Raw genomic sequence first — 26,041 nt, 5'->3', positions numbered from 1 at the left:
TTCCCGTTTTCTATAAATTTGCAAATATCTCGGTAACTATGCGAAATATGGCAAAATATCAAAGAGACCTTTTTTGTAGAAAATGAAATTTCCAACAATTTATGTCGCATGACATTTTTTTATCAGCTGCGCAGTTTCCGAGTATATACAGGGTCCATTCCGTTGCACGCATAATGCGCATACACTGTATAGTGTATGCATAGACTCATATACTACACTATACAGTGTATGCGCATTATGCGTGCAACGGAATGGACCCTTATATTTTGGTGAAGTTGCAGAACAACTGCCTCCGGTAAATATAGCTATGAGGGGACCCAACTCGGACGACCTTCACCTTGACGTATGTTGTCAAGGACAACAATCTGAACAACTTTTGTCGATACATCTATCCGTCGCACAGTGCGGTCGAGAACGCGATTTTACTGGCCCAAAGCCAATTTTCGAAGTTGAACATTTAAAAAAAACTTTGTTGGCTATAAAGTAACAACACTTCAAACCATCAAAATCCAAAATATTATCCATTTCAGATAATTGTGTAACCGAGGGTAACGTTCCAAAGACAAAATTCTGAAATTCAAAGTGAAACTAATTATTCTAAGAACTCATTATAGAGCATTATACATATGTATAACAGGTTTGAATCAATTTTTTATATACAGGGTGAGTCCGAAGAAACAGAACACTTAAATATCTCCGTTACTTTTCGTTGTACAAAAATACTTCTGTAGGACAAAGTTACACTGTTTGAAGTGCCACATGTAACGGTGTAAGGGAAAAAATTTTCGAGGTCATTTTTTTATGAGATTTCAAGGTCATCGATATTTTTTAAAATGGAATGAGGTATTGTTTAATACATCAATCGATGCAACTGTACTAACCTATGTATGTCGAAAAGTTAGTAGTTCACGAGATATTTCAATTTAAATAACTCTAAAACACAATTACTGTCGTACTAAAACGTTACACAAGTAAGTAAACGCTAACATCAATTTCAATTTCAACTTCAATTTCAATATCAACTCTACAAATTCATTTTCAACTTCAATTTTTCAATTTCAACTTCATTTTCAACTCTTCCATTTCAACTTCAATTTTTCAATTTCATTTCGTTAATATCAACTTTAATTTCAATATCAACCCTTCAACTTTAATTTCAATATCAACCCTTCAACTTTAATTTCAATATCAACCCTTCAATTTCAACGGCAATTTTTCAATTTTAACTTCAATTTTACAATTTCAACATCAATTTTTCCATTTCAACTTCAATTTCGATATCAACCCTTCAATTTCAATTTCAACTTCAATTTTTCAATTTCAACTCTTCAATTTCAATTTTTCAATTTCATTTTTAACGCCGATTTTTCAATTTCAATTTCAACTCTTCAATTTAACTGGCAAGTAAACGCTAATGTCTTAGTACAAAAGTAATGGTGTTTGAGAGTTATTTAAATTGAATTATCTCCTGAACTACTAACTTTTCGACATACATGGGTTAATACTTTTTTATAACGAATGTCCAGCTGCATCGATTGATGTATTAAAAAATACCTCATTCCATTTAAAAAAATATCAATGACCTTGAAATCTCGTTAAAAAAATGACATCGAAAATTTTTTCTCTTACACCGTTACATGTGGCCCTTCAAATAGTGTAACTTTGTCCTAAGAAGTTTTTTTCACAACGAAAAGTAACGGAGATATTTAGGTGTCCTGTTTCTTCGGACTCACCCTGTATATTAGTAGGCATGTTTTCATTATTTAATTAGGTTCCTAACATTATTTAATCCATGTACGAATGCTGCAATATTATTGGCAATTTAAACTTTGGGAAGGCTTTTAAAAAAATGTATAAAAGTGTTAGACATCAGACTTGTTTTATATAAAAGTTTAAACAATCTCGAATAAGAGCATATGAATTTTAGGTGCAGCCTGCTGCAGCCGTGTAGTTTATACGATAATTACAATAAGAAATAAAATTCTGCGGTATTTTGGCGTCTGGATAGCATAGTTGACTTGGACTCTAATGTTTAGACTGCGCGAGTCGTATCTGCTTGTTACATATATGTATAGTATTTCTTTATATAAACTGTTACATTGTATTACATTGATCAGATTCACAGAAATAATTGGTTCTCGTCGAGCATACTTGTTTTCAGTGTGTCCAGACAGGGGTAATCGAAAAGGAATCGGGGGGAATACAAGTACCCAGTGATGCCAGAATCACGCGTCGTGGGTTTTTTCCCCTCCGCTCGCTCAGCCGACTCGACCCCCCACTCTGACGCACCGTCGTTGCCACGCACCGTCGTCTACTCTGCCGAGATACTCTGATAGAGATACGTTCGTGTGTAGCGCGTGCGCAGTAGAAGCAACGTGGTGACGATGGTGCGTCAGAGTGGGGGGTCGAGTCGGCTGAGCGAGCGGAGGGGAAAAAACCCACGACCCATGATTCTGGCATCACTGCCAAGTACCCCCTCTCTGATGAACAGAGTAATATGTGACACGTTGCGCGACGAGAATAGAGTGAGGCAGAGTGAGGCGAATGGAAGACACGTTGCGCGTGCGCGGTAGGGACTGAACGGTGGAATAGGATAGTGGAAGGGGATAAGGTGGAGAGCCTGGAGGGGGAAAAGATGTCGGTTTCAACATGAATCTGGCCACACTGCTTGTTTTTGATCAAGTTAGAGCTTCAATCGAATATTCACGTGGAAACATCTGTACTGATGGATTTTGCCAAGTTTTATGTGTGTCAAATTGTGTATTATAGTTAGTTATATAATTATAGTTGAACATATTTATGTATGTAATTGTAAATACATACATTCTACATATTTTTAATTCATTTATATAGTGTGTAATTTAGTTTAAGAGTTGAAAATAATTTTGAATTACAATGTCGGAAAGTATGTTCCACTTTAACCTTTCCATCATACTGTCTTGACATCAAAAGTTTAATTATTTTTATATTTGTAGACAAATACAACTTTAAAAATGAGGATCTTTTTAATGCATGGTATAATGAAGGTGATCCGAGCAGGAAAGTAATTGCTGTGTCTGATGTTATTTTTGATAAAATCAATGAAGTGACTTTTGACGAAACTAGAAAGTCCATTAAACAAAAAGTACGTCTTTTTTGCAATAATTTATCCCAGAAATGTAAAAATTGTCATCGGTCACTAAAGCGCTTTAAAGCGAATTACGATAAATGGTTAGAACAACATCAGGGCCCGCTCTAGCGGTTACTTTTTAAGCACTAAGCACAGCGCTGAACAAAATTACCTTTTTTTTTTTTTTAGCAAAATTGTCTGGCAAGGGTAGTCTGAAATTTTCTATTAATTGAATATTTAAAACATCAATATTTTTCTCACACTTACAGCCAAAGCCAAAATGGCGCCCCTAAATTTTGGCGCCCCGGGCAAATGCCCGGGTTGTCCCCCCCCCCTAGAGCGGGCCCTGACAACATCTAATCTTTGATGATGCAGAAGATGTAAATAGATGAAGAGGAATTCGAATTAGCCATGTTGAAATATTTGAATAATTTAGAATCAACATCGGAAATATAATTATATACAAATTTATTGCGTTGAAAAATGTCGATTGTGTGTCTCTTTAATTTTGACTACGAAAAACGAATTTCCAGACTACATGTGCATATGTAGTATTGAATCCACCATTTTGAATTTTTCATTTTTTATGTCAGATTCGTTATCAGTGACATCTCAAAAACATCTGATTATCAACTTTTATAAAGATCCAATGACATTTTGACTTTTGGCCAGTAAAATCGCGTTCTCGGACCACTGTGCGTCGCTCGGACTTAGTTTCCGAGATAATTACGAAAAAGCTTTGTTAAATTTTGGTTGCAACTACAGTAAACTTTAAATACGTTTAGGGAGGCAGCTCCCCACACAGACAATACCAGACTCACCCACCCCGGTGCTTAACACGCACCCAGTGTTTCTAAATAAAAAGAAGGTCACCCATATTTGTATAACGAGAGTGACATACTACTTACTCCTGGATTTTCGTATGTGTTTATTCTATTTTATTTTATCTACTTTACCGGCTAAACCAGGCCGATTTGACACCATGACATTGTATATGTATATATGTATATGTATATATATTTATACAATATTGTACATTTTTTTCTTGAAATAACCCCAAGAACACAAATATAACCTCAAAACGAGGGGCCACGGAAATCGTACTCATGCCAAAATTCCCATTACGTAATTTATGAACGACCTACAATTTTAATATAATTAAAATAACATGTTAATATGTGTACTCGACTAATCTTAAGTACATGTTCAATTTGTATCGAAAATACGATCACAGCTCATATAGATGCTGGCACATTTTGGTCTTGAATTTACCCTTACAGTTATTACTCGGATCCTGACCCTACATATGTATATTTTAAAAGAGGTCAAAAATCTGTGCCGCAACTTCAAGTAACTTCTATCTCAGTACAGTTGTTTTCAAAGCCCACTTCTATGTTTCTTAAGACGAAAGCAGTCAAGGGTCTCCGAAGGATACAAACCAAATTTCATAAAAGCACACTCATTCTATTGCATATCTGTGTACTCATATTTGATGTTTTGCTAGACTTCTTTGGAAACAAAAATTGCATTGTACCTCTTGCAAAGTAAAAATATTTGTAATTTTTACGATACAGAAAAAAAAATATTAACTATTGTACCAATTGAAATGCACTCGATCAATTTTAAATATACGTATCAATTTGAATATAGCACGTATTGACATAAAAAGAATTCTAACCGTACAAGACGTGTTCCAACGAATAATTAAGTATTTCGTTCGCGCGTGTTCCTTCTGCAAATATTAATTCTATTACACCGTGTCAATAAAACTATTATCGGCAGAGAACTGCAGTGACGGCATTTGCTAAAATGATACGCGAATATCAACGAATATAAAAAGAAAGTGAATTCGGTGTTATGTCAATACATTGAACGTGATAAAAACTGGTAGCTTGTTTGTCAAGACAGATATAACGGTTCTTTATCTCCAGGAAACAGAATAAGATCTGTAAGTACGTAATGGAATTGATGCTACCATATATCTGGGTGTACCACCCCGTCTAACTGAATTCTATTCAATTTCATTGAGATTGGTTTTGAACTTTGGGGAAAAAGTTAATCTTTTGAAGTAACGAGGATTACGAGTAATATACAAATACCGAGTTCGTTCATTCTCATGACTCTGCTTTGGAGTAAAGAATGCGGCGCGCGAGGGTGTGCCAACTGTGCCACGCAGTGTAGGTGGGGATGGTAGATGACATCATCCATGCCACCAACCAGCTTCAGAACCAAGCCACTCCACATACGGAACCTGTCCTGCCTGCCTCCTGACTGAAGTGGAGAGTTTAGAACACATAAGTATATAAGGAACCGTCACATACTAAGATTTTATTCTCTACATCTCCCATCTTACAGCTACAAAACTTTTGTCTATCGAGAAAATCTACTGGAGTAGAGAATTATTAGAGAAACTTCTCCTGGTATGTGTTCTTCAGCCATTAATTTTAGGAATTCATATTAGATAATCTTACAAGTGGAACAAAATAGTAACATACCTATAGAACCTGAAAGAATGTATCAATTATCGCTGAAAATGTAAATTCATTAAGTATATTATCCTCTCCTATCTCAGATCAGAACGTTTTTTCAGTACTTCTTTGCTCGTGTCTCTTATGTTAACGCACATCGTCGAATCTCACTCAACAATAGCATATAATCTCGTCGTTCTTTAACGAACAATAGAGAAATGTAAATTTTGTCGTTTACATACAAGCGTTCGCTGAACAAAGAACTTGTTCAGCTGTCGTTTAAACCGTACGAATGTATAGATCAGTATATGCTATGTCTAGATTTTATTTGTTATATCTTGAATAATGTACTATATACGATTTCTTCGAACAAAATGGAGGATGTATGAATGAGAACCTTAATGAAGTCTGTTATGGAGAAGGGAAAGGTTTGATGGTATTGTATCCGAAAAGAACTTCTGTTTCGTAATACGTGGATACCTTTAGAGAATTGAGGTACCCAACAATAATAAGACAACTTCGATCACACGTGAAAGACTAGATATATATTCTCAAACCGTTGTAACCGAGTTTCTAGAAATATCATTCTAAAAACTACCAAACAGTCTGAAAATTGTGAAAGAATTTAGCGAAAAAGGGATACCATAATTCTCAGATATCTTGAAAAACTTGATATGCTTTTTGTCACGCGAATAAGGTAATGTAATTTTAGAATTTCTTCTTACTTATGGCATTGAATGTCTAAATTATATTCATAAAATTTTTTGTTTTATATATTGTAGCTTGAATCCTGAAAAGTAATGTTTGCATTGCAAATAAATCACGCGTATCAATAAAATATAAATACCTGTTCTCGTTTTGCTGTTTTTTCCTCTTTTTCCTTTTTTCGCACTTCCAGAAGATATTCGTTGAAAAGGCTCTCTCGTTCACGCATCTTTTCTACATTCTTAAAGCGTTCATCGCGCCCATGTTTTTGAGCAAAATCACTAAACGATGACCTAAGCAAAATCGATCAGTTATTTCTCAAATTGATTAAGAAATATTTGGAAAAATCTTCAAGAACATTTACAAAGTACAGAACATTACGTACTTCCCGTGAAGACCAGCTTCTTCCAATAATTTCTGAAACTGTTCCTTCCGTTCCTTCATTTTGTTCCTCTTTTCCCGCCTCTCTTCTTCTGCCCTCTCCTTTACATACTTCTCGAACACTTGTTTCCTCTCCTTCGACGTCAAAAGCAGGTACCGCGGATCGAACACTATTTTATGAAGTTCTTTTTCCCATGTACTGAACGCGGATACCTACAAAAATTCATAGAGACAAGTACATAAATATAGTGATCTAACATTAGTCACGTAACTGCATTAAAAGTTGTGTGTTGTGTGATATTTACATCTTTTTCTGCAAGCATATCTCTGAACGATTTAATGCGTGTTTCCAGGGGAACGATTGCTCTTTCTCTAGCAGCTCGAACTTCCGCTTCTATTGCAGCCTCTTTGCCGATATCAATAGTTTTTTTATTTTCCTTTTCTTCTTCTTCTTTTGTTGTTACAGCTAGCATAAAATCAGTAATTCATTTTATCTTCTTTAACCTAATGTATATCTAGTGTTGGGAAAAAATTGTATTTAAATACATTGTCTTTGAATTGTATTTAAATACAAATTTCGAATAACGAATAAAAGATACAAAATTTCTATTCGTTATTCGAAGGTTCGAATACAAAAATATCTTTTATTCGACTTTTATTCAAATAATCTTGTATTCGCCGAGAATGTATTCGATGAATAATAGTTATAAATTGTATTCGAAGTGGATGTATTCGAAGCTTCGAATACAATTTGTAACTATTATTCATCGAATACATTCTCGGCGAATACAAAATTATTTAAATAAAAGTCGAATAATGAATAAACGTTATGTATCTTTTATTCCAATCGGTATTTAAATAATTTTAATGGTTGGTTAATGGTTTATTCGTTACTCCATATCGTAGTACAGAGATGGCGTTCTAGAGCCGAGACGAAAAGTATTTAAATACTGCCCAACTCTGTGTATATTAGGGATGCCGATTATTAATCGATTATTTAAAAAATCGATCATTTTCATAAAATAAATCGATTTTTAGAATCGATTCTTCAATATCCGATTTTTACAAATAATCGATTCTAAAATTGTAAAAATAATCGATTTTTATGGCAAATTGTATGACTATACGTGGAGACCGTGGAGTGTTTATGCGGGGACTGTATAAAGAGAATAAGAGATCCAACTAGCATCAAAAGTAACTATATAAGTGTTCCTAAAACACGACAATTCTACTACACATAATGATTCTAACGAAATTCGTTCATTGGTTAATTCTCTACTCGTACTCGGCCGACCACGCGACCATTGGTTGACGCGCAACGACATATATATGTATATATGTATCATTGCCCTTCGAAGATTGGTTATTAGACTGAATCTATATGCAAAATAAAAATTTTCTACACCGATTGCAAGAAATAGAAACTAAATTGAATGTTACCTCTCCCCGTAATGATCTTAATATATGTATAGAGGAGAAATTATATATTGATATCTTCAATTTAAAAAATTTTTCAACTTCTTCGATTTTCATATACTCAATTTTGCTATAAATGCATAAAGATCCGCAATATAATAATTATTATTACTTTATTTCTTTAATAAAAATGTCCAACAAAATTTTGATCTTCGTTTTTTTATCATTTTTAGACATTTCTAAAAAAAATCGATTATTCAAAACATCGATTATTTGGAAACGATTTTTTAGTGGATCGATTCTTAAGCTTCGATTATAATCGATTCAGAAAAATCGATGTTTTTGAAAATAATCGGCATCCCTAGTGTATATCAAATCACATTTACACAGAGTATCACAAATCATTCACCCGTCCCTATATTTTCAAGATTTCAAATTCACAGCGCACAATTGTTTTTAACCCTTGGCACTCGAGCGGTGACTCGTAGTCACCAATCAAAATTGCAGCACCATTATTCAAAATATTGTTGGCATTATTAAATATGTTAGTACTTAATCAATTACTAAACATTTAACGCTAGGTTAACGGATCTCTAGAAATAAGGGTTTCACATTATTTTATAAACGTAACAAGAATGTGTCTATCCAAATTTTTGGCCATTTTTCCAATAATACACTCCTCGAAAGAATTAAGGGATCACTTGTACAAACCCGAAAAATTGGTACCAATTTACGTGATCATAACTCTGTGAAAAATTGCTGTACCGATATCGTTAAACAATGGTTTGAAAGCCTGTAGTTTCAGATGCACTGTTTCAAATTGTTGATATGTTGGTTTTTTACAAAGTTATAGCGAGACGAAGACAACATTGACGGTTAACAAAAATTTTGTGCAACTTTGGAACATCACACTGGGAGCAACAAATTTTTTTGATAAATCGCGTTAATGTCATTTGGAAGGGCTATCTTTCCTGTGAAAATTGTGTGGTTGTTGAATATTGTGCGATTTTTTTTATTCGAGTTATTCAACATTGAATAAATTTGGGCTTTTTAACTTTAACTGGCTCCGGAAAGCGAAAAAATGATCGTAGAATCTTGTGCAAAAAAGCAATAGAAAGAGCGTTTCTTTCTCTTCCAGGCATTCCTTTTTGTTTTTTCAATTTCATTAACATTTCGATATACAAGGTGCTTCTGAAAATATGCTTAAAAACTGCACAATTTCCATTTTTCGTTTAACTTGCTGTATCTTGGCGAGAAATGATCGTAATACCATGATCCGAACGTCAGATTGAAGCAGAGATTCTGCCGATTCGATTGAGTACCCCATGGACTCGCTGCGACATTTTTTTACCTATGGCAGTTGTGTTTGAAGTTAGTGCTTCGCAGAAATTAGCGCGTCACGTACAGCGGCTGCCTGACATCTCTGACAATGAATACGCTACCGCCGCACAGTGTCGCAAACCATGGACAAAAATCGAAAAAGTCACATCTTCATATCGATTCAAAACTATGTTCATACTATGTTAAAATGTCCAAATAATCATTTTTTGAAAACAAAAATTTTAAAAATGCAGTAGAAAATTAGTTGCAGGGAATCTTGTAAGCGAATATTAGGAAGATAAAATAGTACATCAATTATCAGCGTAACTTGTTTACGTTGTGATATGAACAAAACACGTTTCTAGGAAATAATTTTTTTAGGAAATAATGGCTAGGGGTTGGCTAATTGTAATTCAACTTTAAAAATTTTGTAATACTTATATGCAACATAATAATTGACCTGAAATGAAACAATAAAATTTTATAGGTTTCCCTAATCTTTACCAGAGGTTAAAAAAAAAACGTATCCGAACGTATCAGTGATTTTGGCTGTGTCTATTCCTCAGATAGTATATTTTGATATTATATAAGTCTAATTTGCGACTTCCGGCGAATATCAGAGTTATTTAACAAAATATGTAGCAAGAACCGGTCAGCAGCCGAGTACGCGGATATCCTGTTGTAGATATATGAGATTTGACTACGGTTGTTGAATAAATAAAAGAATGTTTATATTACATAAATTACAGATATGATTAAATAAATAAAAATTAAGGTTCTAATATCATTGATAATTATTTACAAAAAGTTAACACCCTCTGATCACGCTGATTTTTTAATATGTTGTCCAGGTCAGCACCCCGAATAATGTTGTAATGGTGTTACTCGCTGGTCATTGTTTATAAAAAAGTTATTAACAAAAAAAATTAATCTACTTTTTATATATTTTAAAAACACGTTTCACATTTTCTCCTAGGCAGATAACGTGTGTAAATTTTCCCGCAGTAAAATGAATGTATTATACGAATTCTGGTATCAGGTATGTCGTTCACTTGTAGAAAGCGAAGATTCAGATTCTGATAATTATGAATAATTTATAATTTATAATTGTAAATAAATAAAAATATAATTTATAGTTTATATGAATAATTTATAATAAAATGAATAATTTAAGGGAAACAGTTGTTTTTTTAATATCTATATTTTCTATTATACTTATATGTATTTATTTTTATCTATTATTTTTATGTATTTATCATTATCTATTATTTTTATGTATTTATTATTATTTATTGTACTTATATTTCTATTATACTTACATATTAATTATGCTACCTAAAAATTGTAAATATCACGTACTAATAGCGCGCAAAAAAATTAAATTTTGTTTATTAAAATCGTTTTTATTGTTTAAATAAATTACTATATTTATAATAATATCATGTTCAGATTGCTTTCAATATAAAGAAGAAAACCCATTTTGTTTCATGTCTCTATCATGAACAGAACGAAAGTTATTGATTTTTGTCCAAAAGACAGGCATTTCGCGACACTGTGCGCCGCGCCGCGCCGCGCCGCGCCGGCCCACAGTGGAGGTCCAAACCATCCAACCAAACTCGATTCAAAATCAAAGAACTTTCGATAGAAATGAGGTAGAGCGATGAAATTTTTTAAAAATTAAAGCTGAAACTTTGCAGAACGTGGGAGAAATAGGGAGATTATGGTACGAACGTTTTTTAGCGTTGAGAAATTTTCGTGAAACATGTAGAATTTCAAGAAAATGTTCACGCTGATTTCAAATCTGGTCTCAAAATTTGTCTACGACCTCAGGATTTTGAAAAAACCACAGTTTCTTAAAGAGAAAGAAACGCTCTTTTTATTGCTTTTTTGCACAAGATTCTACGATAATTTTTTCGCTTTCTGGAGCCACTTAAAGTTAAAAATACCATATTTACTTCAATGTTGAATAATTAGAAAAAAAAAGATCGTACAATATTCAACAACCACACAATATACACAGGAAAGATAGCCCGTCCAAATGATATTAACGCGATTTATAAAGAAAATTTGTTGCTCCCCGTGTGATGTTCCAAAGTTGCACAAAATTTTGGTTAACCGTCAATGTTGTCTTCATCTCGCTATAACTTTGTAAAAAACCAACATAGCAACAATTTGAAACAGAGCATCCGAAACTAGAGGTTTCAGGTTTTCAAAACAATGTTTAACAATATCGATACAACAATTTTTGACGGAGTTATGAGTGGGGAGAGGAATAAAGGTAGAAGTGCGAAGGTAGGTTACCAGAAGTTAATGGTAGAGGGAAGACGGATAGAGTGGAATGAGAAATTATAAAAAAGACCTGTCAATAGGGGATATCAGGATTTTTAATAAATCGACGGATCAACCAGGGCACGAGTAAAGAAAGGGCAAACGAAAGGAAATGAATGGGTAAAATGAACTTCTGGAACGTTGCGGGAATCTCGATTAAAGACAGTGATTTTTGGAAATAAATTCAGAGCTTTGATTTTATGGGTCTTACCGAGACATGAACGAAAGAGAAAGGATGGGAAAAAATTAAGAATAAGTGGCGGTCAGAATTCAAGTGGAGATGCCAATTCGCAAAGAAGGAATATAGAAGGGCAGAGCAGGAATAATTACAGTATATATTAATGTTTTCTCAGCGCACTGGTTCGATCTGATGCTAAAGCTTAAGCAATTTTGCAAAGGGCATAGCCGGATAAGATAGTCAAAAATGCCCTTGAGCCGAATTTTATCGACGATGTGCCATTCGATAGAGCACCAAGAAAAAACATACTGTGCAAAATTTCAACCCTGTATCTCGATCGGGAGGGTAGTTATGGGGTAAAATCGAAAAATCAGTTTTTGGCCTATTTTACCTAGTTAATGACGCTTAAAAATTCTGAAAAAAATCTGACACATGTCAAAAACCCAAATACATACTTTGCAATTGGTTTCAGATTTTTAAAATGGAAATCCTGCTTGTAAAAAATCAAAAACCTCAAAAAAATCGAAAAAATGCAGATTTCACATGGAAGTTTTAGAGTGACAGTATTTATATTTTTACAGTAGCAGTATATTGTTATAAGTATTGTTCATGAATTTTTTCAGATTTTTCGGTTTGGTGCGCCGTTGTTAAAAAAAATAAAAACCGATTTTCTCGACGTTTTTTCCGTGAAGAACTAAGCTAACCTTAAAATTGTTACGTTCTATTTATTCTGTAAGTCTATCTGGCTCTGATAAACCTTGAGCATTCTACAGAAGTAATTAAAAAATGAAATCAACTTAATTAATATTTCTACAGTATGAACATTACATCTAGAAATATCACTCACGTTTCCAACAGTTCAGTTGGCTCAGTGCGTTAGGCATTCGATTGTGGACCGGCCTATACTAGGTTCGCGCCCGTCGTAGGTCTATTTTTTTTATTTCATCAATTCTCTTCCTTTTTTATTTCTAACTTCACACTAGTCAAGGATATTTTTGTAGAATTCTTTTAAAAGCAATATTGAAACATTTAAAAAGTATTTTAAGGTAAAATACACCAAATACAGTAGTTGTGTCTAACAGAGTCGTAAGGCGAGTAAAGAAAAGAAAAGGTAAACAAAGGTAAAAATTAATGAAACATCAAAAGTTTGTCATTCTAAATATGCTTTTATAGATTCGTTAGTTTACTTTGACAAGTATCGGAACATCTGCTTTCACTGTGAAATATTTCATTAGCAACCCTGAGTGGTACATACACAACAATTGCTGTTCCGCATAAGAGACGAGGTTCCAAATTGAATGCCTCAAAAGAAGTAAACAACAATAGAGCCATTTCTACAACTTGAATTTCTTTCTTTTCTCTATAACAAAGTATTTAAAACTCGAAGACACATAAATGGAATTACTGCTGAAAATGTCGAGTACTGCCAGAAGTTCCTCCAATTTTCAACATAAATAAATCCTTCAATTCATCGATAAAATAAAATATGCTTTACAGAAAACACGATAAAATGAAACTAAGATAATTAAGATCCGCACAACCAATGTATTATAATTTTTTTGCGAATTTCACCTTGAAATATTTTTTGAATATGTAGATATTGCTTCTAAAAGAAATCTACAAACACACCATTGATTATTATATAGTTAGACATAAAAAAAAAAGAATTAATCAAGTAAAAAAAATGTATACCTATGCCGGGAGCGAACCTAGTATAAGCAGATCAACAGTCGAACGCCTAACACGCTGAGCCATTTGAGCTGTTGGAAACGTGAGTGATATTTCTAGATGTAATGTTTATACTGTAGAAATATTAATTGAGTTGATTTCATTTTTTAATTACTTCTGTAGAATGCTCAAGGTTTACCAGAGCCTGATAGACTTACAGAATAAATAGAACGCAACAATTTTAAGGTTAGCTTAGTTCTTCGCGGAAAAAACGTCGAAAAAATCGGTTTTTATTTTTTTTAACAACGGCGCACCAAACTGAAAAATCTGAAAAAATTCATGAACAATACTTATAACAATATACTGCTACTGTAAAAATATAAATGTGGACACTCTAGAACTTCCATGTGAAATCTGCATTTTTTCAATTTTTTTGAGGTTTTTGATTTTTTACAAGCAGGATATTTCCCTTTTAAAAATCTGAAACTAATTGCAAAGTATGTATTTGGGTTTTTGACATGTGTCAGATTTTTTTCAGAATTTTTAAGCGTCATTAACTAGGTAAAATAGGCCAAAAACTGATTTTTCGATTTTACCCCATAACTACCCTCCCGATCGAGATACAGGGTTGAAATTTTGCACAGTATGTTTTTTCTTGGTGCTCTATCGAATGGCACATCGTCGATAAAATTCGGCTCAAGGGCATTTTTGACTACCTTATCCGGCTATGCCCTTACCACAAAACTTTCAACGTTTCAAAAAAAATTTTTGATATAATTGCGTCTGCAAAAATTATTAAATTAATATAAAATGTAATTTATATTGCGTTCCGCAGAAAAAACCAAATGTTCTAAGAAAAAACATCCTACTTGCTAAGTGAATCAATTATTTTAAACTCTTTACAACTTTATAACACATGTTGATTCCATGCCTGTGATATACGAACTGAGGACTGAGCCCTGAGGACACTGAGGACTAGTTACTGGTTCAGAACACTGGTCACCAGTGTTCCGATCAGTGATTCCAGACGGGTCACCTTTTTTCGCGCATGCGCGTCCAAAACAGTAACGTATCTATGATGAGGCGACCAGGCGACGATGTAGCAGAGCGCTGAGGTACTATGTAATTTTTGATTTGTGACAGTGTACTGGTAAGGTTTTGGCAGTTTCCCTTACCCTAGCAACAAATGTTGGTATTCTATAATTGTGTCTGCCAAATAAAATATTTTATTGTTTATTATTTATCTTGCATAATTATTTCAGCACTCCTTCCCTTCCCCATCCTCAAAATACAATAGAATAAGTCTGAATTAGATTATTATATAAATATATATCATATTTCAATATTTCATATGTATACATATATGGTTATATATACAAATACACTTGTCATACATTCGTTTTTCAAAATCAGATTATATCAATTTCTTGAATGTACCGAAACAATTTGTTCCGGACAAAAAGACTGCAGGACGTGTCCTACGAGTTACAAAATATACAGAAGTACACTTGTCATACATTCGTTTTGTCATAATCAAATCATATTAATTTCGTAAAATTCTGTGTGGCGCTCAAGGTGCCACATTTCCTCGAGAAGCACACTTTACTGGGGCTGAAAACGCCGCGCATGCGCGAAAAAGGTGACCCGTCTGGAATCACTGGTTCCGATCCCAATTCCGATCCCTGACGGGTCACCTTTTTTCGCGCATGCGCGGCATTTTCACCCTCAGTAAAGTACGATTCTCGAGAAAATGTGGCACCTTGAGCGCCCCGCAGAATTTTACGAAATTAATATGATTTGATTATGACAAAACGAATGTATGACAAGTGTACTTCTGTATATTTTGTAATTCGTAGGACACGTCCTGCAGTCTTTTTGTCCGGAACAGATTGTTTCGGTACATTCCCGCCGATATACATATTTAGCTGCCTCAGGGCTCTGCTACATCATCGCCTCATCATAGATACGTTACTGTTTTGGACGCGCATGCGCGAGAAAAGGTGACCCATCTGGGAACACTGGTTCCGATATCGTGCAGCATTTTTCGTACGATGGATGGCCGCTAGAAGCGCTTGCAGCCTCAGTAACGTAAGCTTCTCGATAAAATGGGGTACCTTGAGCACCCCGCAGAATTTGAAAAGATTTGTATGATTTGATTCTGAAAAATGATTGTATAATGTGTGCATTTGTGTATATTTTGTAATTTGTTAACAGATTTTATTTGTTAGAAAAATAAAATAAATAAAACATTTTTCTAACAAATAAAATCTATTAAAGGTTTAAAATGCACCAAAAGTAAATTGAATGTCAATTAATAATTTACCACAACTTCGTATGGTATACAAACAGTGGAAACTTGTTACTTGGATTTTTCACCGTAAATATTTACGGCCAAATATTGATCGACCAATGGGTCGATCGATGTTTTCTGATTCATTGAAATTCATTGCCTCCTCAAGTTCTAAAGTTCTAACCTTTGTCCTCAGTTCGGATATCACATGCATAGAATCAACATGTGTTATAAAGTTGTAAAGAGTTTAAAATAATTTGTTCACTTAGCAAGTAGGTTGTTTTTCTTAGAACATTTGGTTTTTTCTGCGGAACGCAACATAAATTACACTTTATATTAATGTAATAATTTTTAGGCCGTCCACACACGGGTCGATTGTAATCGCGTCGTGAAGTTCGTACGTCTTGCTCGTCATGTACGATTCATGCGGCGGACGCGATTTCATCCACACACGGGTCGATCGTCGATTCGGTCGACGCGATTCCAGCACTGATGCCAAGGCTGTGGTACTGTGGTACCAGTGATCAGTGATGCCAGAATCATGGGTCGTGGGTTTTTTCCCCTCCGCTCGCTCAGCCGACTCGACCCCCCACTCTGACGCACCGTCGTCGCCAGGTTGCTTCTACTGCGCACGCGCTACACGAACGTATCTCTGCTCTGTCCGTGTGAGTGCATGCCTGTTCGATTGCACGCGCGCTACACACACCAGCGTACCTCTACTCTGTCCGTGTGCGCTGCTTGTGCGCTTGCGCCAGCCACAATCTATTTTTAGCACTCTCCATCCACATCCACGCCTGCTTGACGGAAACGAAACTGATTCTGAAATTCGGCCGTCGAGCCGTCGAGCGTATCAATCGCAATCTGGAGCTAGCCTTCGAGTCCCCGCGTGCAGCGAGTTTTATTTTTATTTTTCATTACTTTTTTAATTACATTTTTTAACCTTCCAAAAAATTTAAATATATATTATATGTATATTCGTAAGTTTGAACCCTTTATCTCAACCAGGAGGGTAGTGAAAGGGTAAAAACTAATTATTGGTTTTTCCCACATTTTCCCTATTTAATGGTATACTTAAAAATTCTACAAAATTGTAGATATTATTCCTTATGATTGTGAATTTTTTCAGATTTTTTGCAAATAGTAAGTATGAAAAATCGTATAGCCGGATATAAGATGGTCAAAAGTGCTCATCCAAATTAATTTTTAATCACACAACATTCTGCCTAATAGCATACACGCGATTGAGACCAATTTCAAACTTTTTGGTTGTAAATAGCCAATGGGTATAGCCGGATAAGATAGTCAAAAATGCCCTTGAGCCGAATTTTATCGACGATGTGCCATTCGATAGAACACCAAGAAAAAACATACTGTGCAAAATTTCAACCCTGTATCTCGATCGGGAGGGTAGTTATGGGGTAAAATCGAAAAATCAGTTTTTGGCCTATTTTCCCTAGTTAATGACGTTTAGAGATTCTGAAAAAAATCTGACACATGTCAAGAACCCAAATACATACTTTGCAATTAGTTTCAGATTTTTAAAAGGGAAATATCCTGCTTGTAAAAAATCAAAAACCTCAAAAAAATTGAAAAAATGCAGATTTCACATGGAAGTTCTAGAGTGTCCACATTTATATTTTTACAGTAGCAGTATATTGTTATAAGTATTGTTCATGAATTTTTCAGATTTTTCGGTTTGGTGCGCTGTTGTTAAAAAAAATAAAAACCGATTTTTTCGACGTTTTTTCCGCGAAGAACTAAGCTAACCTTAAAATTGTTACGTTCTATTTATTCTGCAAATCTATCAGGCTCTGATAAACCTTGAGCATTCTACAGAAGTAATTAAAAAATGAAATCAACTTAATTAATATTTCTACAGTATAGACATTACATCTAGAAATATAAATCACGTTTCCAACAATTCAGTTGGCTCAGCGCGTTAGGCGTTCATACCTAGGAAAGATCATCAAGATTTTCATCGACTATAGATAAAAAAAAATGCTGGTGGCTCTCACCAAATGACACTCACATGCGAGAGCTACTCGAGCGGAAAATTATAGTGCCCAACATCACACTAGGGCCACTTAAATGACTTGAGAGATCTACATGTAAAACTCAACATCATCATATTGTACCGTGGCACGATAGCTACCTAATATTATATGTATACAATATGTATATATCGTTGTTAGCAATAAGTTAGTCCCTAAGTAGTACTTAAGCAAACATCCTATACCAAAGACTGTTAAGGGGTTTTTTTTTAATAAAACTTTTTCCCCATTCTCCCTTCCATTATCCCTTAAGGCGCCTCAGCTTACAAGTAATCCAACCGTTACACAGTTCCTATTTATTCTTCCACCGTCCAAAGATTTGTGAAACACCGAGATTCGCACGCGAGCGAACAATCAGCTTAACATAGCAATACTGTGTGGAGATTTTTATTATTTTTGTTGACTCCTGTTAACTCTGATTGTACTAATATATTCAATAAACATGTTTAAAAAAAAAAAAAACGCGTCAGGCGTTCGACTGTTGACTGCTTATACTAGGTTCGCTCCCGGCATAGGTATACATTTTTTTTACTTGATTAATTCTTTTTTTTATGTCTGACTATATAAGATGAGCACTTTTGACCATCTTATATCCGGCTATACGATTTTTCATACTTACTATTTGCAAAAAATCTGAAAAAATTCACAATCATAAGGAATAATATCTACAATTTTGTAGAATTTTTCTAGAATTTTTAAGTATACCATTAAATAGGGAAAATGTGGGAAAAACCAATAATTAGTTTTTACCCTTTCACTACCCTCCTGGTTGAGATAGAGGGTTCAAACTTACGAATATACATATAATATATATTTGAATTTTTTGGAAGGTTAAAAAATGTAATTAAAAAAGTAATGAAAAATAAAAATAAAACTCGCTGCACGCGGGGACTCGAAGGCTAGCTCCAGATTGCGATTGATACGCTCGACGGCTCGACGGCCGAATTTCAGAATCAGTTTCGTTTCCGTCAAGCAGGCGTGGATGTGGATGGAGAGTGCTAAAAATAGATTGTGGCTGGCGCAAGCGCACAAACAGCGCACACGGACAGAGTAGAGGTACGCTGGAGTGTGTAACGCGCGTGCAATCGAACAGGCACTCACACGGACAGAGTAGAGATACGTTCGTGTAGCGCGTGCGCAGTAGAAGCAACCTGGCGACGACGGTGCGTCAGAGTGGGGGGTCGAGTCGGCTGAGCGAGGGGAGGGGAAAAAACCCACGACCCATGATTCTGGCATCACTGTGTGGTACTGAACCATACCCCCACCATAGCCTACTATTGCCCCTACGTATCCTTTCCAACACGCCCGCGCGCTACACTCACCAGCGTACCTCTATGGATACAGTAGAGGTACGCTGGTGAGTGTAGCGCGCGGGCGCGTTGGAAAACAACGTAGGGGCAATAGTAGGCTATGGTGGGGGTATGGTTTAGTACCACAGTACCACAGCCTTGGCATCAGTGGATTCCAGTCGTATGCGATTCCCCTCCGCGTGACTTCCAATGCAAATGAATGGAGAGCCGCACACGGGTCGATTCGTGGTCGACTGAAATCGGCCCGACTGAAATTGCCGCGATTCCAATCGCGTGCGATCGGAAGCGAAGCAGAACATACGTATACGATCCGCGCGACTCATGGAGGTAAGTTCGTGCAGTGCATATAATTTAAATGATTTGGCCATTATTTTTTGTAGTTTGAGTGCATTGCACTCTTCGATGTGGTCTATGTATTTAGGTTACAGAGGTTATTATTTATTTATTAACTTCCCGATTTTATAGGGAAGTTATTGTAATGACCCCGAAAATCGAAAATCGATTTTTTAGCAGATCTTCACGTTTCATGGTCATTGGAGTCATTTTAGACTATTTTTATCAAAATGTTCGTATGTGTGTGTGTGTGTGTGTGCGTATGGCTGTTTCTATGGTATCAAATTTTTCGTTAACGTTTTCAGAAAAAGTAACAACGCGATCAGGATGATGAATGATGCAATCGATGTGCCCCGCTGTAACTTAGAGCTGATTAGATTTTGGTCCATTTTGGTCAAGTAGTTTTTTAGTTTTTTTAGTTTTTTTCGAAAGAAGTTCGAAAGTCAATGCAATTTATACGAGAGAACGGAAAGTTTCCACCGAAGAAACAAACGTAATTACACAAAAAAATTTTTTTTTCGATTTTTTTAAAATTAAAAAAAAAATTTTTTTTTGTATCTTACAATGATGTTTCCGCTTACAATAATCCAAAATTATCCCAATGCAAGAGTGAGTTAATCATCCCGAGAATACATTTTCAAAGAATATCGATGAAAGTACAAAAACAAATTTATATTACAATCCTTAAAAAAACAATCAGTTCAAAACGAATTATTAACTGAGATTAAATTGAAAATTAATACTAGAGGGGTGTTGTTGCTCGCTCGCTTCGCGAGCTTCGCAAGTAGGGTTGTCGTAGCTCGCTCGCTTTGCGAGCTCGCGAGAGGGTTAGTGGTACGGATGTTATTTGGTGTGTGACTCTCCACGAGCCACACAAAGAACTTCCCGATTCGTTAGTTGCAGTATATTATTATCATTATTAAGTGTACGTTTTAAGAAGATTATACGTTTTCAGGGAAATTCAATAGTTTTCTACTTATCAAAATGTTTGCTATATGGCGTCGCATTAAACCAACATCGTAGGCTCGTTGCTCGCTTGGTTCCTTGTTATAGCATACTAATGTTGCAAAATAAATTGTCTTAATTAGTTTTTCGCAAACGATACAACTCCTCATTATCCGGGTTTGCAGTATTGATCTTGGTTTTCTTCGATACTGTTAATTTAAATTGTCCCAAGATATATAAACCGCGCTCAATTTTGAAACTCTGCTCAGTGCTACATACAAAATTTGTAAAGTTCGCCTTTCTGATTTTTTAAAATCCAAACATACTTTCTCGTATGTTTGTCCCTGACTTTTATGAATCGTAATCGCTTCAGCAGGAACCACTGGAAATTGACTACGTGTGATTTGATATTTTTCCTCTCTCGACATATTTACTTGATTCGATATTTTTATTATTGGTGCTAAATGATCAATATTGGCATTTTTCATATAATCACGATAACGAGTTCTTACTTTCACTCCTACTCTGGCCAATTGAAAATCTAACCAAAATATAGACGGAATTTTAGTATTTTCTTGAAAAGTAATAAATTTTAATATTCCGCATGTGTGCTCCATTAACCAATCCGTTTTCAACATCAATGTTATTAATAATAATTATCATATAGTTTATATTAATTTTCAATTTAATCTCAGTTAATAATTCGTTTTGAACTGATTGTGTTTTTAAAGATTGTAATATACATTTTTTTTGTACTTTCATCGATATTCTTCGAAAATTTATTCTCGGCAGTAGAGATGATTAACTCACTCTTGCATTGGGATAATTTTCGATTATTGTAAGCGTAAAATTCGTCGTAAGACAAAAAAAAATTTTTTTTTTTTTAAAAATTGAAAAAAAAATTTTTTGTATAATTACGTTTGTTTCTTCGGTGGAAACTTTCCGTTCTCTCGTATAAATTGCATTGTTGACTGAACTTCTTTCGAAAAAAACTAAAAAAACTAAAAAACTACTTGACCAAAATGGACCAAAATCTAATCAGCTCTAAGTTACAGCGGGGCACATCGATTGCATCATTCATCATCCTGATCGCGTTGTTACTTTTTCTGAAAACGTTAACGAAAAATTTGATTACATAGAAACGGCCATACGCACACACACACACACACACACACACACACACACACACACACGAACATTTTGCTGAAAATAGTCTAATATGTCTGCAATGACCTTGAAACGTGTAGATCTGCTAAAAAATCGATTTTCGATTTTCGGGGTCATTACAATAACTTCCCTATAAAATCGGGAAGTTAATAAACTATATGATAATTATTAATAACATTGATGTTGAAAACGGATTGGTTAATGGAGCACACACATGCGGAATATTAAAATTTATTACTTTTCAAGAAGATACTAAAATTCCGTCTATATTGTGGTTAGGTTTTCAATTGGCCAGAGTAGGAGTGAAAGTAAGAACTCGTTATCGTGATTATATGAAAAATGCAAATATTCATAAAAATTTAACACCAATAATAAAAGTATCGAATCAAGTAAATATGTCGAGTGAGGAAAAATATCAAATCACACGTAGTCAATTTCCAGTGGTTCTTGCTGAAGCGATTACGATTCATAAAAGTCAGAGACAAACATACGAGAAAGCAGTGTTGGGCAAAATTTATTTCGACTAACGAATAAAGAATAACGAATAAATCCCAGGATTTATTCGAGAATAACGAATAACGATTTTATTCGCTGGAAATTATTCGTAGCTAACGAATAACGCTTTATTCGTTATTCGTTAGTCACGAATGAATCCCGGGACTTTTATTCGTTATTCGTTATTCTAAATGACGGCAGCGAATAAGAATAAAGGCCGGAGAATATGCGCAGTGCGCAGCCGGCGCGGCGCCGGCGACAATCGACAATCGACACCCGACACCTCGAGGCTGAGGCCGAGACGAGCTATGGATTGATGTTGACGATTGATATAACTAAATAACAGTGATTCTTTTTCACACAAGCACACAGTGTGTCGAGTATATGGTAATTCGGGAAAAAAGTCATAACTCTTAAACTATGCAATTTTCGAGTAAAGTACCTTAATACTTTTTGAAATAAAATGCAAAGACGAATCGATTGGTATATAAAAAAAAATTATTTCTAATTATTAAAAAAAAATTTTTTTCTAATTATTAAAAAAAATTTTTTTTTCAATTGCGATAACTTTGTTTTTTATGTTTTTTTATTGAGTTATTTTCGATTTACTGCGACATATTGTAATTAATTTTAACTAAGCAACTGCCTAGATTTGCCTAATGGCAACCGTCCCAAGATTTTGAGCACATTTTATTTCGAATAACAAATAAAAAATAATAAATAAAATATGAGGATTTATTCGTGAATATAATAATGATTTCAGTCGGTAAACAATTATTCAGTAGTAAATTATTCCAAATAACGCTTGACGCCTAAATAGTAGTGGTTAGTGGTTAGGTTAGTAGTGGTGACCGACCCTAGGTCCGGGACTGGGACCTTCGTTATCTTTACACATACTTTGTTGCCACGATACACACACACATACGCTGGTGCCGACTGCCGAGCCGAGTGGCGCGTGCCGCGTGCGATGTCGGTGACACGATGTCATTCGACACCATTATTCGCTGAGCTATGCTATTCGAATAAATTTTTATCCGCTGGCTTATTTGAATAAATCTTTATTCGCTGGGTTGTTCGAATAAATTTTTATTCGCTGGGTTATTCGAATAAAAATTTAGTCGAATAAAAATTTATTCGAATAAAAATTTAGTCGAATAAAAATTTATTCGAATAAAAATTTAGTCGAATAACCCAGCGAATAAAAATTTATTCGTAATTTTTATTCGCTGGTTATTCGAATGAAATTTCAATCGAATAACGCCCAACTCTGCGAGAAAGTATGTTTGAGTTTTAAAACATCAGAAAAATGAACTTTACAAATGTTGTATGTCGCACTGAGCAGAGTTTCAAAATTGAGCGCGGTTTATATATTTTGGGACAATTTAAATTAACAGTATCGAAGAAAACCAAGATCAATACTGCAAACCCGGCTAACGATGAATTGTATCGTTTGCGTAAAACCAAACAATTAAAATTATCATTCAATAATTTGGTCAATGAGAACGGATTAATAGTTATATATCAAAATATTGGTACTTTGACAAGTAAATTAATTCATATAAATAAAGATTCATGGTTTCAGCGAAGCGATATATTAATTTTTAGTGAAACATTAACGAAAACCGATGATGAGTTGAATATTTTAAATTATGATATATTATTCCGATCCGACATTGACAACAACAGCCGCGGATTAATTTGTTATGGAAAAACAGAATTATTAATAGAAAAATTATTTGTTGAACATGAATTTAGTTCAAATGCGCATGTAGAACTGTTTACCTTTAAAATCAGAAATTATTATATAATAAGTGGTTATAAATCACCAAAAGCTACTAATTCTATGTTTGGTAGCGTTGTACAACGAATAATGAATAAAATTACAATTGAAAGTGAAAAGATTTTGATAGGTGATTTCAATTACAATATATTAAATTGCAAGGATAATGGTAATAATTATTTGATTAACCTTTTGAACAAGTACAATTTAAAAACTAAATTACCATCCAAATAGTATAACGACCAATTTGAATACGCAAATAGATATCATTTTCTCAAATGTTGATGATATAGATTGCGGTGTTTATGAAACATATTTCAGCTATCATAAGCCCATTTATGCAATCCTCGATAAGAAGGTTGTCAAATATAAAAAAGAAGAGAATGTAGAGAAAACAGATGTAACTATCACAAATCAAAAAATGAATCCTGAAGATTTTACAAATTTTGATGAATATATAATGATCTCGGACCAGCATATCGAGCAAAATAATCATGAATATGCAGTGCCTGCAGAATGTTTCCTCAATGATGGTTATAACTATGCTTTAGAAACAGCCGAATGTAAAGAAATCATAAAACCTGATTGTTATTTACAAGATAAACATATTAATTTATTTCACGAAATTATGAACAGAAATCTAAACGAGCGTGGAATATACAACTTTGCTCAAGATACTGGTTACGTTCGAGCTTTTTTGAGTAATTTACAAGAGATCCCAGAACATGAGACGAATATTCAGATAATATACACTGGTGAAATTGGAAAAAAGGTAGTAGGACATTGGATTTGCACAAGATCTGATGGTAGCGGCAATGTACACATTTATGATAGTTTTAATGCTAATCATTTGAACCATGATGTAATAGATTATTTGAATGCCCTTTACAAATATAATAAGAAATATGTATTTCACAGAGTACAATATCAAAACAATGCGTTTGATTGTGGAGCATTTGCAATTTATTTTGCAACATTACTCTGCTATAACAAGGAACCAAGCGAGCAACGAGCATACGATGTTGGTTTAATGCGACGCCATATAGCAAACATTTTGATAAGTAGAAAACTATTGAATTTCCCTGAAAACGTATAATCTTATTAAAACGTACACCTAATAATGATAATAATATACTGCAACTAACGAATCGGGAAGTTCTTTGTGTGGCTCGTGGAGAGTCACACACCAAATAACATCCGTACCACTAACCCTCTCGCGAGCTACGACAACCCTACTTGCGAAGCTCGCGAAGCGAGCGAGCAACAACACCCCTCTAGTTATCTTTTTTTATGTTATTACGCATACTAATAACATTAAGGGGGCCGTCTCCTAGCAGACGACGGTCGCGCGTGAACACTCACACACCGCTAGACCACGTATACGTACGCGAGAATTGCTAGGATCAGGGAAATGCCTTCTGATTTCTCGATAATGCAAAGACGGGGGTTTTTATTAGTCAAAATCGCTAGATGAAAGATCAATCTAGTTCGCTGTTTGCTTCAAAAGTCGTTCTTTTACGTTTCCGAGCAATGATTTTGCAATATTCGGCTGAGTGCAATTCGAAGAGTGCAATGCACTCAAACTACAAAAAATAATGGCCAAATCATTTAAATTACATGAACTGCACGAACTTACCTCCATGAGTCGCGCGGATCGTATACGATCCACTCATTTGCATTGGAAGTCACGCGGAGGGGAATCGCATGCGACTGGAATCGCGTCGACCGAATCGACGATCGACCCGTGTGTGGACGAAATCGCGTCCGCCGCATGAATCGTACATGACGAGCAAGACGTACGAACTTCACGACGCGATTACAATCGACCCGTGTGTGGACGGCCTAATAATTACAGGAGTTAGGAATGGGTGGCTAGCGAGGAAGGCGGAAAGAGAAGTAACAGAGGTAGTAGAAAGGAAACTGAAGGTGGGGGAAAAGAATGAAAGATAGTTACAGTCTACAACAGAAGCGGAATGAGGACAACTGAAAAACGGATCGACGAATTGGTTAAGGTGGAGGAGGAGGAATTTCTGATCATTGCAGGAGACATGAACGCAAGAACTGGTAATAAAGGATATATGTATCCGGGGGAGAGAA

At 34.9% G+C, this 26,041-nt stretch overlaps 1 protein-coding gene across 5 annotated transcripts in view; it reads right to left on the bottom strand.

The window, feature by feature from the left end:
* Positions 1 to 26,041, bottom strand: part of LOC143212397 (transcription elongation regulator 1) — a 70,603-nt gene that overhangs the window by 26,516 nt on the left and 18,046 nt on the right. For all 5 annotated transcript variants that reach the window (XM_076431182.1, XM_076431177.1, XM_076431181.1 and 2 more), the window contains 3 exons: positions 6,969 to 7,129; positions 6,668 to 6,876; positions 6,425 to 6,575 (listed from right to left, as the gene is read on the bottom strand). In XM_076431182.1, the coding sequence (XP_076287297.1) occupies positions 6,425 to 6,575; positions 6,668 to 6,876; positions 6,969 to 7,129 (521 nt within the window). The remainder of the gene's footprint in view (positions 1 to 6,424; positions 6,576 to 6,667; positions 6,877 to 6,968; positions 7,130 to 26,041) is intronic.

Source organism: Lasioglossum baleicum, chromosome 9 (assembly GCF_051020765.1).
Source record: "Lasioglossum baleicum chromosome 9, iyLasBale1, whole genome shotgun sequence".
Taxonomy (NCBI): domain Eukaryota; kingdom Metazoa; phylum Arthropoda; class Insecta; order Hymenoptera; family Halictidae; genus Lasioglossum; species Lasioglossum baleicum.
The sequence above is the reverse complement of the archived record's forward strand: the minus strand, read 5'-3'. Positions and strand labels throughout refer to the sequence as shown.